This window comes from Ischnura elegans, chromosome 7, assembly GCF_921293095.1.
Source record: "Ischnura elegans chromosome 7, ioIscEleg1.1, whole genome shotgun sequence".
NCBI classification, from domain to species: domain Eukaryota; kingdom Metazoa; phylum Arthropoda; class Insecta; order Odonata; family Coenagrionidae; genus Ischnura; species Ischnura elegans.
Window position 1 is genome coordinate 28,016,123 of NC_060252.1, and position 13,763 is coordinate 28,029,885.

At 36.6% G+C, this 13,763-nt stretch overlaps 1 protein-coding gene across 1 annotated transcript; it reads left to right on the forward strand.

Moving 5' to 3' along the window:
- The first annotated feature begins 6 nt into the window (after positions 1-6).
- Positions 7-13,446, forward strand: LOC124161846 (peroxisomal membrane protein PEX16). The gene is made up of 6 exons (XM_046538063.1): positions 7-228; positions 320-560; positions 642-823; positions 7,907-8,025; positions 10,633-10,736; positions 12,521-13,446. The coding sequence occupies exons 1-6, from the start codon at positions 105-107 to the stop codon at positions 12,771-12,773; spliced, it is 1,023 nt and encodes a 340-aa protein (XP_046394019.1). The 5' UTR covers positions 7-104; the 3' UTR covers positions 12,774-13,446.
- The last annotated feature ends 317 nt before the right edge of the window (positions 13,447-13,763 follow it).

Sequence of the window (13,763 nt, forward strand, 5' to 3'; positions counted from 1 at the left end):
CTTGCGTTAATCAAGCAAAATGGCGCTGTCCTTTGTATTGCGCGCTTCCGTGTAAGTCTTTTCTGTTATTTCAATTAAATGCTGTTCAGGTTTCGTATTGAAAGATGTCCTCAGCTGTGAATTCGCTCGCTGAATTTTACTGCGCGTATAAAGAATGGGTGAGCCAGAATCCGCAGAAATCAGCTGATTTGGAAACAACTGCGAAATGGGTGTCATACTTCATTGCAGGTTTGTTGTTGTTGTGAAAAATTTCGTTTCTTAGTTTCAATGTTAAGTGAATCAGCTCTAAATTGACCTTTTCCCCATTATTTCTTTTCAGGGAGAATAAATAATTCTAGTATCGTGTCAGAATTGGTTTACTCGCTGTCCAATTTGTTAGTGCTGTTCAACGACAGGATCATTTTCAACGCTCGAAGAATCGGAGATCGTGTCCCCGGAGAAAAGTTGAAAATTTTCTTGACAGTTTTGGAATATACAGAGGTTTTTATTGAAATAACAGCCAAAAAAACCTGGGGAAATCGGGGAAAGTGGATATTAATTGTCATAGTTCAATTAGTCAAGTAAGCTGGTTGTAAGTTTTGAATGGAGTTGTAGTTCCTTTTTTATTGGCATTTATTCATACATTTTTGTTTCTTTGATAGGTGTATATCAAAACTTCTGTTGTTCTTCCATTATAAAGAAAGGATCACCACAGCACCTTCTGTACCTCCTCTTCAACGCACTGAGTTTCTTCAAAGACAAGTATCAGAGCTCAGTAGAACAATCTCTTCGACCTCAGCGTTTTCTCTTAAGTCTGGAAGAGTTATCCGGACTGTCAGTTCAGGTAAAGTAACTTTCCATTGTTTCCTAAAGTTTGATTATTTGCATTTCTATTAAGAAATGCCTCTGTAAGTAAGCCTGGACGACAATGGGTGCATTTGGTTTCTTTAAATTTTATTTGTGAGCTTCTCAATTTTATATTAGGTGCTCATTTTTTAGTGCCATTCTTTGTATCCCTCATTTCCTTTCAATTTTAAGTTTCACTAAGGGATAAATAAATCATGACATTACTATTATAACGTTGTTTCATCATGTAGCAAAATATCTAGCATGATTTCGTAGAATAAGTATGTGTTAATATTACAATTTTTAACTATTGAAGCTGCTTAAACTGTCAAACTATGATCAGAGAACACTCTTGCTAATAGATGAAAGTATTCAGAATAAGAAATAATATACTTTTAATTGTAAATGTAAAATCAACATTATTCACTGATGGCAATTACGTTTTTATTTTAATAATGTTGTATATCGATATTAATATCTACATATGTCTGATGTAAGTCAAGTAAGATAAAATCTAAGCTGCGAATAATTTGTAGACAAGCACCCTATTGGAAAAAATCAATCGGAAAAAATTCAATTGAAATGTTCCATTGAAAAGTGACAAATTTCAATGGAACAGTTCAATTGAAAAATTTTCAATGGAACAGTTCAAATGAAAATTTTTACAATTGAAAAAAAATCCATTGAAATTTGTCACTTTTCAATGGAAAAGTTCAATTGAAAAAATTACAAATACATTAATGCATCCAATATGGTAAACTTATTATTAGGTAGAATATACTTAACATCTAAATTTCACGAATCCCGAATTCTGAATAAATAAAACATGTGAACAAAAATTAAAGTTGAAATATTTTTAGAAGCAGTGCCATGAAAACTTTAATTGGGCTTTTCCACATCTTACATCACTTCTCACAATCATGAATAGTTATCGAAAATCTGTATAGTTTTGCCATGATTATCAGAACAACAACTATATCACGAGAGCCACATCTTTTACCAGTTCAAACAACGTTGAATAGTTGTCGAAAAGAAGACGTTTTTCCGCGATTAGCGATAACTACTTCACCAACAAATATCTCACACGTCTTTATCTAAGAAAGGCTTCTTTAAAATACTGATAAATATACTTCTGGTTTGACATGAAGCCAACATAACTTGTTTTTCACAACAGAAACATGTCACTCATGTTTATACAAGAACACGGGAATTTCACTTCACACAAACAAACCTGCGTGATACACACTATTCCGACAATGCTAGTAGTTTTTTGTCGGCGACGTAACGCACGTACGCATAATTAAGTTATATAAATATGCTTACATTTTAAACACAAACGTTAGTATAACCAGTCAAAAAACTGAAGGCAAACGATACATTACTAAATGAACACACTACAGCACAACAATCACATCAAGACTTCCACTATATATCACGGAAGAAACATACGAATGACCTAAAACAACGCTGTGGGGATCAAGCACAGATTAAATAACAACGATACTAAATAGTCTTTTCTCCACAAGCAAAAAATTAACCACAACTGACCACAACCCAGTCAACCATGTGCACGTAAACATATGAATAACGGTATAACGGTATTTTTTATTTCAATTGAGTATTTGAGATTTCAATGGAGTATTTGAGATTTCAATAGGATATTTGGGAATTCCATTGAAAATTTGAGAATCCAATGGAATACTTGAAAATTCAATTGTATCTTTTCTTTGAATTCCATTGAATTTCCTAATATTCAATGGAATATTCGTATTTTCAGTTGTAAATTTGAAAATCCAATGGAATTTTTGGATATTCCATTGAAAACAAGGAATTTCCATTGAAAATTGGCATTTTCAATTGATTTCAATTGGAATTTTCAATGGAATCGGCTGATTTTTTCCAATAGGGCAAAGATGCATGCTTGTCCTCCTTGAAAAAGAAAGTTAAAGGAGAATAATGTAAGGCCTTTGAATTTGCACCTTAATTCATTTGTTTAGCCATAAGATAATTAAACATTAGGATAAGCCATCGTTAAAGAATTGCTTTGGACCTAGAGGAAAGGTAGGGATCAATATACTCTTAAAGTCATTTGATTCCAAATTTACATGATGCTGAGTTACAATGATATTATTCATTAAGTCACCTCTTAATTCAGGTGATGAATTAATTTTGATGAAAGCTTATTAAAAATCAGATAAGGGTTACAGTAAAACCTCTTTACATCATAATGGAGGGGACCAAAATTTGGGCATTTTGATGTATGGAGGTTCACCATAGAGTGGTTTTAGTGATAGGCACCATTTTTTCATATCCTTCGGAAAAAAAGAGGCCTTACTGTCTTTTAAACCATTATACGTATGTGTTTAAACAAACATGCATGCATTAGTGAACGTATATTTATTATTTATTGCAGAAAGCTAGCACTATTGCATGATTTTTGCCATGATTCAAGAGAAAACGATGTGATCTCTCTTAAATCAACAGTCACTTAAAATTATTTGGATAGTTGGATACCTTTTTTCTTATTTACTCTTAGGTATGCTCTCATATGGACAAAATGGCCATAACTAATGATTGACGTGAAAATTATATAATATTTAAAGGTGTATAAGAAAAAAAATAAGCGTGAAACATTTATCGCTGAAAAGGTCATTCCATGTAAGTAATCATGGCTGTATTAATGGTCTCTAGTTGTCTCGGAACGATTTGCGGAGGTTGTTTGGCTGTCTCCAGGGTATCTCCTTGGTATGATAAGTGGTGGTTTTACGATATAAAGAGGTTCACTAAAAAGAGGTTTGCCTATAAATTTACATGTAAATCTGACGGGACCGTAGGGGTGGTATGAAGTATGGAGGTTTATGATGTAAAGAGGTTCACTACAAAGAGGTTTTACTGTAATAGGTTTGGCATAAAGTGCCTTTTATGTGTCATTCATATTCCAGGTAATGTCAAGCTTATAACTTTCATTATAACATTTTCACTTGCATCTTCACTTCCAGAAACATTTTTGAGGAAGCACTTGGAGGAGAAGTGTGTATAAGGGGGGGGATTTGAACCCCTACAATGTCCCCCACAGTCTTGCATGCTCATAACTGCTACATGGCTGAATTTTTAAGCAAATTGGGTAAAAGATATTACGGATACTCTAATGTCACCAGGTTACAAGACCTCATCCAACCATTGTAGAAATGTATGAAGACCCTAATTTGGGAAAATTCCAAAACCAGACATTTTGAGATGGTATGAGTCTATCCCTGAGTAATATAGGCCATCTAAATGATACATTAAGCATGTGAAGATGCAGTGACTTGGCAATGGAAGGCTGCGTACAATTATGCCTCCTATCACCCAAGGAGACTGCAGCAGCTCATGTTATTATGAGAGAAGTTAGATACCACAGTGATCATTACAGCAACACTCATTGTACTATGAGCATTGTAACATTTACTTTAACAGATGTAGTACTGCAATGTGGAAGGCAAGGGGAAACCACCACATTATTATCCCGAGCAGTTGTAGCTATTCCAACTTTTTAAATATCAGACATGATGGAATTCTCTCTGGTAAAATATTCCAGAGGTAAACTAGTCCTCCATTTGGATCTCCAGGTGGGACTCCTTTGGAGGGTACATTGGTCAACTGGGATAAAGTTATGTAGGTAAGAACATGGAATGTGAGATCGCTAATGCCTTCTGTAGGCTAGAAAACCCTATGGTGGATATGAAAAAGTTGAACCTTGAGATGCTAGGAATCAGCTAAATGAGGTGGCCTGAAGAGAGAGACTTTGGAGTGGAAGCTAGGGGATTATACTCACAGGATTTCTAAATGGTAATGCTGGGGTTGAGGAAATGCTCAGAAAGAGCACTGGAATGCATGTTAAAAACTTTTTGCAGTACAATGAAAGGATAGTTATGGTACAGTTAGAGACTAACCTGGTACATATAGTGGTAATAGTTTACATGCTTCGCCAGACTGCAAGGATGAAGAAATTAAAGATATCTACAGTGATATCAATGAAATAATCAAACAGGTAAAGGATAAAGAGAACTTTATTGATTAAGGTGTTTGGAACACTGTTGTCAGCAAAGGCCAGGATGGGAGAATTGCTGGAAAATGTTGATTATGAAATTGAAATGAAAGAAGGGAAGGCTCCTGAAATTCTGCACTGAACACAAATCAGTAGTTGCCAACACACTGTTAAAGAATTGCATGAGAAGAAGATAGACATAGGAAATGCCAGAAGACAAAAGATGATTTCGACTAGTCTATATTTTAGAGAATCAGAGGTCTAGGAGCCAGATAAAAGACTGCAAAGCCGCACAGGGGCAATTACTGACAGTTATCATAATCTAGTGATGATGTAACGCTATCTGAAATTAAAGAAATCAGTAAAGAATTCATGGCAATTGGAGAAACTATAGGATCCATAAAATAACCATGCATTTCAAGAAGTAATGTAGAGCAAGATAGGATTAGATCAGACTGAGAAAACAGTGGATAATAGCTGGAAAAAATATCTAAAGTGGGCTTCAGGTAGACAAGTTCTAGGGAAAGAATTTTTTTTAAGAGAAAGCCATGGATCAGTTCTAGGCCTCATTGAAGAATGGAAAAATATAAAAATGCAAAAGCCGAGGAACTACAGGCTTGCTTCAAGAGAACAGGGAACAAAATTGTTGCAGAGTGAAGAAAGCTAGAGAAACATGGATGATGAACCAGTGGAGGATGTGCCAAATAACCTCGTATGAGGTCAAATGGAAGCGGCCTGTAGGATTGTGAGGAACCATTTCAAGGATCAGAGTACAAGATGTAATTCCATAGGGGACAAGAATAGAAGTACTTTGATTGAACATGAAGACAAAGTGAAGAGATTAAAAGAATACCTGGAGGAGTTAAGCAATGGAAGCAAACTCAGCTCATATATTATGGAAGAGGAAAGTGAAGTAGAAAAGGATGAAATGGTAGCCATAATCTTAATGTCAGAATGTGATGCTGCAATAAGAGACCTGCAAAAGAATAAGGCTCCAGAATAGATGAAATTCCAGCAGAGCTTATCAAAACTGGGGAAGAGAAGATTTTAACGCAACTGTACAAAACTTTCTATGGTATGGTCTCAATAGGAGAAATGCCTTGTGACTTCGAGGAGAATATCCTCATTCCAATGCCCAAAAAGAAGAGAGCAGTGAAGTGTGAACATTCTAGGACCATGCATCGAAGATTCTGACAAGAATCATTTGCATGAGAATGGAATGAAGAGCAGAAGAATTCTTGGATGAGGATCAATTCATATTTAGGAAAAGCAAGGGTACAAGAGAAGCAATTGGTAGCACTTATAGGCTGCTCGTAGAGAAGATAATAGAGAAGAACAAACCTACTTTCATGGCATTTGTCGACTTGGAGAAGGCCTTTGATAACATGGAATGGTAATCAATGCTTAGTATTCTGAAAGAAATCAGAGTGCTATATAATGATCGTAGAATTTGTTCACAGGTTGTATAAAAGCCAAGTAGCTATGGTCAAATGTGGACCCAACTGTGCAGAAGCAAGAATAGGATAAGTAATTAGACAAAGGTGTGCACTTTCCCTCGTAATTTTTAATGTTTACATCAAGAAAGCCGTCAATGAATTCAAACAGAAGGCTTTGGGTGCGAAAGGAGAAATTATTAGTATGCTCCAACTTGCTGAAGACATAGCAGGCAAGCCAAGGCAAAGAATGATTTGAAGAAGACTTTGACACATATGGAAAGGACAAGGCCAGATATCAGCTGAAAATTAACAAAAAGAAGATTAAGATAATATGTAGTATGTATCAAATGAGAGGAAGCTAGGATAAGTATTTATCTAGGAAAGCAATAACTTGAAGAGATGAAAGAGTTTTTTTTAACTAGGAAGCAGAGTTACCGACTATGGACGAAGCAGGAAAGAAATGGTCAGTAGAATAGTAGGTCTGGTATTTGGAGGAGGCGACCGACAGCTTAGGTCATTTGCACCATGAGGGAAGGGTATGTAAGGAAGGGTGGAGAGAAACCCGGCGTTGGCATTAGCCTGCTCTTAGCGAAAGGCACCAAGGGGACCACGGCTTAACGTCCCATCCGACGGACGGAGTGTTGATCTTGAAATGCCCTCCACACAACATTCAAGCAGGGATTGGGCAGGCTCTGAAAATTCTCTACCACTGCTGGGATTTGAACCCGAGCCCACGGGGTGGGAAGCCAACACTCTAGCCACCGCACCAACCCGATCCCCCAGTAGAATAGCATAGGCAAGGAGGCCATTCTACAAAAACAAGAATCTATTGACAGCTATAAGTATAAGTATAGAAGAGAAGAAACAATTCATCAGATGGTACATATGAAGGTTGTTTCTCTATGGGAGAGGCTTGGACTTTGATTGGTGCAGAGATGGCATGAGTGGAAGCATTCAAAATGTGGTGCTAATAAAGAATGATGAAGATAAATGGATCAATAGAGTAATTAGTGGAGAAGTCCCGAGAAGAGTCTGACAAAGAGAAGTCTTCTAAAAACCTTAAGGAGAAGAAGGGATTTATAACTTAGTTGGCCACATAATGAGGCATGATGATGTAATGAAAACAATCGTGGAAGGGAAGGGCAAAGATTGGATATGAATGAGTTACAGAGGACAGGTTATGAGGATTTAAAAGAGAAGAAATAAGTCACTTTGAAAAGGTGAGCGGAATCGTAAGATATATCAAACCAATCTTTGGATTGTTGACTTATGGTAATGTGTGTAATGCTTACCTTGTCAAGAAGTTGTATTCATAGTGCTGAAATCGAAAGATTGGTATACTGCAGCCCTCCATTTTGCCGATTCCCATGCGTTTCTGTGATTTACTTCTTCCTTTTATTCTTCTTTAAGCTCACCAAGTATTATTTCCCATTATTCTTTGTGTGGCCTTCCTTCAATTTCACCCTCCATTATATTCCTCAAGTAGTTCCCTGTATGTTATTGGTCAATGGGAATTATATTCGCAATATTATATCTTCAACTACCAGCTTCATGCATGTATATATTTTATTTGAGGCTTTATATTACATTTTCAGTAATTATTCTGCTTTCATTTCAGCTCCTCCACTAAATGCTAGATCTTGGTCTCCACCACTTCTTCCTCCCAACAACAATGTGGAGCAGTTTCGACTGGGAGGGTCAAATATTCCAATGCCAATGTCAGTTCAGATTGCAGAGGTATGTACGTACTTTACCCTCAATTTGAATACATGATTATAAAAATGTAAGTAATTGGCATGAGTGAAAATTCAATCAGTATTTTTGGGAATAAGCACCCATTAGAAGTTGTGTTTTAGGCCTTTTAACTTAAGTATTTTTAAGTGACTTTTAGCATTCACATTAAACAACTTAGATTGAGACATTGTGGTTTTATGAAAGTTTAATTTACCCCAAAACAATACGATGCTGAGGGAGTGATAGTTTTTATGGTCCTCTGTTAATTCTTTGCTTTTATACATCCATACTTGAAAGCACGCAATGTCAGATATTGTGCTAGTGTTACTGAAACACCAACCCTGGCAGAATTTTATGACATATTATTAAACATTGTAGACACGTAAAATACATTGTTAATTTTAATAACCATAATCTACCATTAAAATCAATCCTGATACAAGCTTAATATCAACCATTTTCTGTAAAAAGTAGGCGATGGACTACCGTATAAGCGCGTGTAAGAGGCGCACCTTTTTTCCCAGAAATTGCAGCTGAAAATGAGGGTGCGCCTCTTACACAAACTTCTTATCTTCCCCCCTCCCCTTTACGGGTCGCAAGTCCAAGGGGAACTGAGTGGCCTTAGTTTTCAGCGTGAGTCAGTCATCTGAAACCCTGGGTCAAAAACAAGCGGCAGGCAGGGGAGTTTCTCCCTTAGTGACGTATTTTTAAAATGCTCCTGTTTGAATTTCTTGTAAGCATTACGCCGTCACGTTGGTATCTCAGAGGTGAGCATGGAAAAGATCGTGCGGGGTGATTCGCTCCGTAGCGCGCGCCAAATTTACTACCACGAGTGGGCATCCCACAGCATTTATACTGCATATAGTAATCGCTTATCAAACGTAGAGAAATGCATAGTTTTGAAGGACATACCTGGTTAGTAGTCAAGATCTGTCTTGCCGAGCAATTTCCATTACACTGAGCACCTGATTTTTCAAAACTCATCTTCAGACGCTAATATGAGGATTTTTGCAACTGAAAATTATATTGGTGTCAAAATCTACGCTTTAAAAAATTCGAACGAGTGTGTTCATTGTTGGACTAAATTGTGGATATAAGAAATCGGAAATGCTTATAAGTGAAGAGCGCGGAAGGAGAGATCGAGGGGAAGGAGCGCGCTCCCTCCCCTCTGTATTTCAAGCTACGAGGCTATGAGCGAAGTAGCAAGGGACGAACACGTCCGATCTTGCATGTGACGTCATTGCCTTCAAAGCTAAGGGGCGAAGGCGCAGCAATGTGATATACGCAGTTTGCATTGCCTGAAGTTTCCAGTCCGTCTCGTCTTGTTTGAATGTGCTTATGCTACGCTTGTTTCTTCCAAAAGTGTGCTGTTTGGACTATTTTGAATATTAGTAGCCTTGTTGTAACTATAAATCTTTGTGTCAAAAAATTACAGCTTAAAAAACTTAAATTCTGTCAGATATGCGTCACGTTAGATCTCTTTCTTTTTTTGAACCTCGTGCGTGTCATACAATTATTGAAAGCTATCGAGATATCTTCGGGCTCAGTAGATGACTCACCTAGCATTTGGCCTCCAGAAACTGGGAGATCGATCAAGGTCAGTTGCTGAGACGGGGTAGGGATGAAACACGTTTCCATTGTTCCCCTGTAACTTGATATTTTCCTATTTTCCAGTGGGGCCTCGGAAAGGAAAAAAAACGGCAGAGGCATTGGCTGATGGAGGGCCGAGTGTGGCTCCGTTAAATCTACGACGTGGTTATTATCCTACAGCGCTGAGATTGCCCCAATTGTTGTCCAATCTCTTGGGAAGGTTCATGCTATGTGCCTGTCGTGTTTTGCCTTACAATTTTCCACGGCTGCAATTCTATTGCAATACTCCTGCGAGAGCATTTGAATAAAATTGTTCGTGAATAGGACAAGCATCGTAGAGCAACGGCGTGTGCGAAGAGAGGATCGGAACTCTTTCTACTCCCTCTAATGCCGCTATTACCGCCGCAGTTATCAAAATATCCTCTTTCAATTAGTATTAAAAGAGGAAATTTCGATAACTGTCGAAATTCCAGGCATACGTCTGCAATACCGTGCGATAGTATTAAAAAAATGCCGCAAAATATTTTTCTTCATAGCTTCGATGCTCAAAATAGGGGTGCGCCTCTTACACACACTTATACAGTATTTCTGTGGGTAATAATAATTATGGGGTGAAGAAATTATGCAACTCTGAATTTAAATTTTTTTCCATTATGTTTTCTTGCTTATTTCCCAAGCTTTTGAAATGAAAATAGAATGAAAAATAAGTATTTTCAAATATTTGCTGTGATATAAGGAAAATTACAGAATTGCTGGTGTACAGATTATGGTTCCATTTGTGAACCGAAAAGGGTGTATGTTGCTGCTAAAAGTCCTTGGCTATGAATTTTATTTTGCTGATTATATTTACTTTTTAATGAAGGTGAAAAGTGGAAGATGGGGCATTATGTTGATGTATACTTTCGTATATGTTTCATGTTAACTCTCAATGTTATTTTTAACAAACTTTTCTTATCATATATAAATCATTAAGAAGGAGATTAACAGCCATTTTTTAAATTCTTAATATTGTTTTTGCAGATTATGTACCTCTTGAAGCCTCTTCTTTATCTCGGGGCTGTTTATACGTATGAAGAAAAGCCATGGCGACCATGGCTTCTGTCATTAGGATTGGACCTAATGAGGTAAGTTTATCATATGATATAATTTTTAGACCAGGTCTAAGATTTAGACTGGGACTAAGATTTAGATGTTATCTTAGATTTAAACTAGAACTAAGATATAGATATGGAATAAGATTTAGACTTAGTTTAAGATTTAACCTGGACTAATATTTAGTCATGTACTAACATCAAGACATGGACTAAGAAATTCACCTGAGCTAAATCTAAAATCTTGTCTAAGATTTATAACTTTGCTAAGTCTTAAACCTAGTCGAGAATAGATCTAGGCAGTGACTTAGAATTTGACTTGAGGCCTGAAACTCATTTGTGGGCTGATGAAGACCTCATGATATCAGGTATGCATTAAGAACCAAGCAAATCTCAGACTGGGAGTAAATATTAGGTCAAGTCTTATTCTTAGACCCGGTATAAAATATAGACCTTTCTAAGTTTTAGACTCCTGCTAATGTATAGACCTGAACTAATGTATATAGTGCTCAGAGTGTCTGTGTGCTGGAGAGTTGCCATGTTGCCCACGGTAGAGGGACTGCGATTGGCTGCCAGTGTCAAATTGTATCATCATCATTGCTTAAGTGGTTTAAGACTCAGTGTGTGCCGGGTACGAACCTTCGAAAGTGTCAGTTAGAAAGAACTGCTGAAAGCAAACGCAAGGCCTCTTGTAAAAAACTACAAATACCCAATTTCTGGCTAATCTTCATAAATGTTAATATTTTTATCATTGGAAAAGAAGTGAGAATTAATTGCAGGTGTTAGTCCATCGAAACCTTCCGAGCAAATCTCGTCTTCAGTGGTGTTATGTTATTCTCAAGTGTTACCATGCTTAGGGAGTTTTCTGCCGAGCTAAGGGAATGCATTATTAGCATTTACCAATACTTCTGCTAGGAAATAATGTAGGCAACTCGCCAAGATAGTCAGAGTGACAATTCTGTCATATATCGTGAAAGCCTGTGTTTAGATTAAGTATAGAGTAGGGAGCATTATGAAATCCTTGGAATCAATTCATATCTCCTTGTTGAGGTTGTTATTCCTCTTGGTGATGAATCAAGTGATAGAACAAGTGATGAAAACTGAAAACTAGTGCAAGGAGTATCAGAAAATATCTACGATAACCTGCCTTCCCAGAACAAAAATTCTACGTACTTACATTGAGATCTGAAACACCAAAACCAGCGAGGTATGTTCATAGTGGAATTTATGGGATAAAAAATTATGCTATAATATAATTTTTTGCTCTTAACCATTTGTTTTTTGGCAAGCCATCTTGTTAAAGTTTTATCTGGTGCGGTTAATTATAATTCCTTTTCTGGTGCCTAAATTCAGCTGGTATTCTCATACTTTTAGTAGATTGGTGAAAAGGTTTTGAGTTTTATTTTCATTTGTTTACATAATCATGGAGACTTGCCAATGGGGAAACCTTCTCAAAGAGGAATATTGAAATCACTGCAAGTTTAAACTCGATATCTATTATTGTTACTCATCCACAGAATTTCTGTGTTAAAGGCCGATGTGCCAGTAAGGCATTGCATTTGCTTTCTGTGATTCTTGTGGATCGCCACTCTCAAAGGTTCGTATCTGGTGCGCACTGAGTCTAGAACCGGTTAACAGGATTGGTCCCACGTCGTCAATCGGAGTTTCTCTACCATGGGCAAATGGGCTCAGGGAAACTCTCTAATGCACAGAAACTATGCGAACACTATAGTGTGGAGATCATGCTATAATTTTCAGAGAATCTGTTAAGATTTATTTTACTTTTTGGCTTAAGTGTTGTGCATATTTTCTTTCAGCTTGAAGCTGAATCATATGGGTCGTTCACCAAACATGAGTCGTGAAGAAAGGAAAGAACTCTCGAGAAGAAGCATTGCCCTTGTTCTCTACCTTCTCCGTTCTCCGTACTATGAAAGGGTATCTGCCAAGCCTCTGCATGCAGCCTTGAATGCCATGTCGAACAATTTACCATTGGTTGGCCATGTTTTTAGACCACTGGCTCATTACCTTCCAGAATGGCAACGCACATATTTTTACATGTGGTCAACCTAAGGTTAAAAGTAATAACATGCTTACCCTATCATTATTTTTTATTTCTCTTTGCTTAGTTGATAAAAATTTGGAAATTTTGTCATGAGACAGCTGTTCTTGAATGGTTGGTTTTATTTTCACTGGTTTAGGTTATTGTGAAATGGAGAGGAAGTCTGTAATTCTTAATCGTGGTGTTGTTCTAAACATTCCCGTATCTAATTGTTGATTTTTGCTGTTATTTGTTTTTATCATTTAGTTTCCATTCTTGTGTATTAAATAGGGTGGGAGGGATACCATTATTTATATTTTATGTTTAAATGGTGGAATTTATCTCATAAAATGAATTATTATTAAGGCCACATATATCATTTTCAAGGGGTTTTTTTAGTATTTTTTTCTACTGATCATGGTAAGAAAATTTGTGGACGACTTTGAATGGTGTGTAATTGGTAGCTTATAATTTCTATTCTCTCAAATGCTGTATTCCATAAATATGTTTAAGTTTCTCGATTGTTTTTATTTTTCTCACTTTCTGAGCATGAGTTATTTACTTAATGCAAAGTTTAACAGCAACAGTGGTAAGTTCAAAGGTGTAGTGAAAAATGGTGCCTAAGGGTCATGGAAAATAAGTTATTGCATATAAGTGAGCATGTACCTCTTTTTACATATTTTTTATAAAGGATAATCAAGTGTGCAGTTGCATTTTTATTTAATCCCAACTCATCTGCCTGAATCCATTTTTCTCATGTGTGTGCATATTGAGAAATATCAAAAATTGGTTGAGGAGACAACTTCAGATGAATTCTTTCTTACATTTTAAAATATAATTTATTGAACACAAAGAAAATTATCTTAATGTGGCCTCCAGGAGTTTGAAGATGTTTTTATACTTGTTTGTACCCATTTTTCTCTGATGCTTCTGTTTAAAGGAATTACCCTAGGCCATTGATACCACTTTCAATTATTTGCACCATGCACATTTTATATTCAATTACTAAGCTATCACATGTT

Coding starts and splice junctions, on each gene's coding strand:
- LOC124161846 (XM_046538063.1), top strand. CDS start 105: ATGTCCTCAGCTGTGAATTCGCTCGCTGAATTTTACTGCGCGTATAAA. Junction 561..641: donor GTCATAGTTCAATTAGTCAA/GTAAGCTGGTTG, acceptor TTTCTTTGATAG/GTGTATATCAAAACTTCTGT. Junction 10,737..12,520: donor TTAGGATTGGACCTAATGAG/GTAAGTTTATCA, acceptor ATTTTCTTTCAG/CTTGAAGCTGAATCATATGG.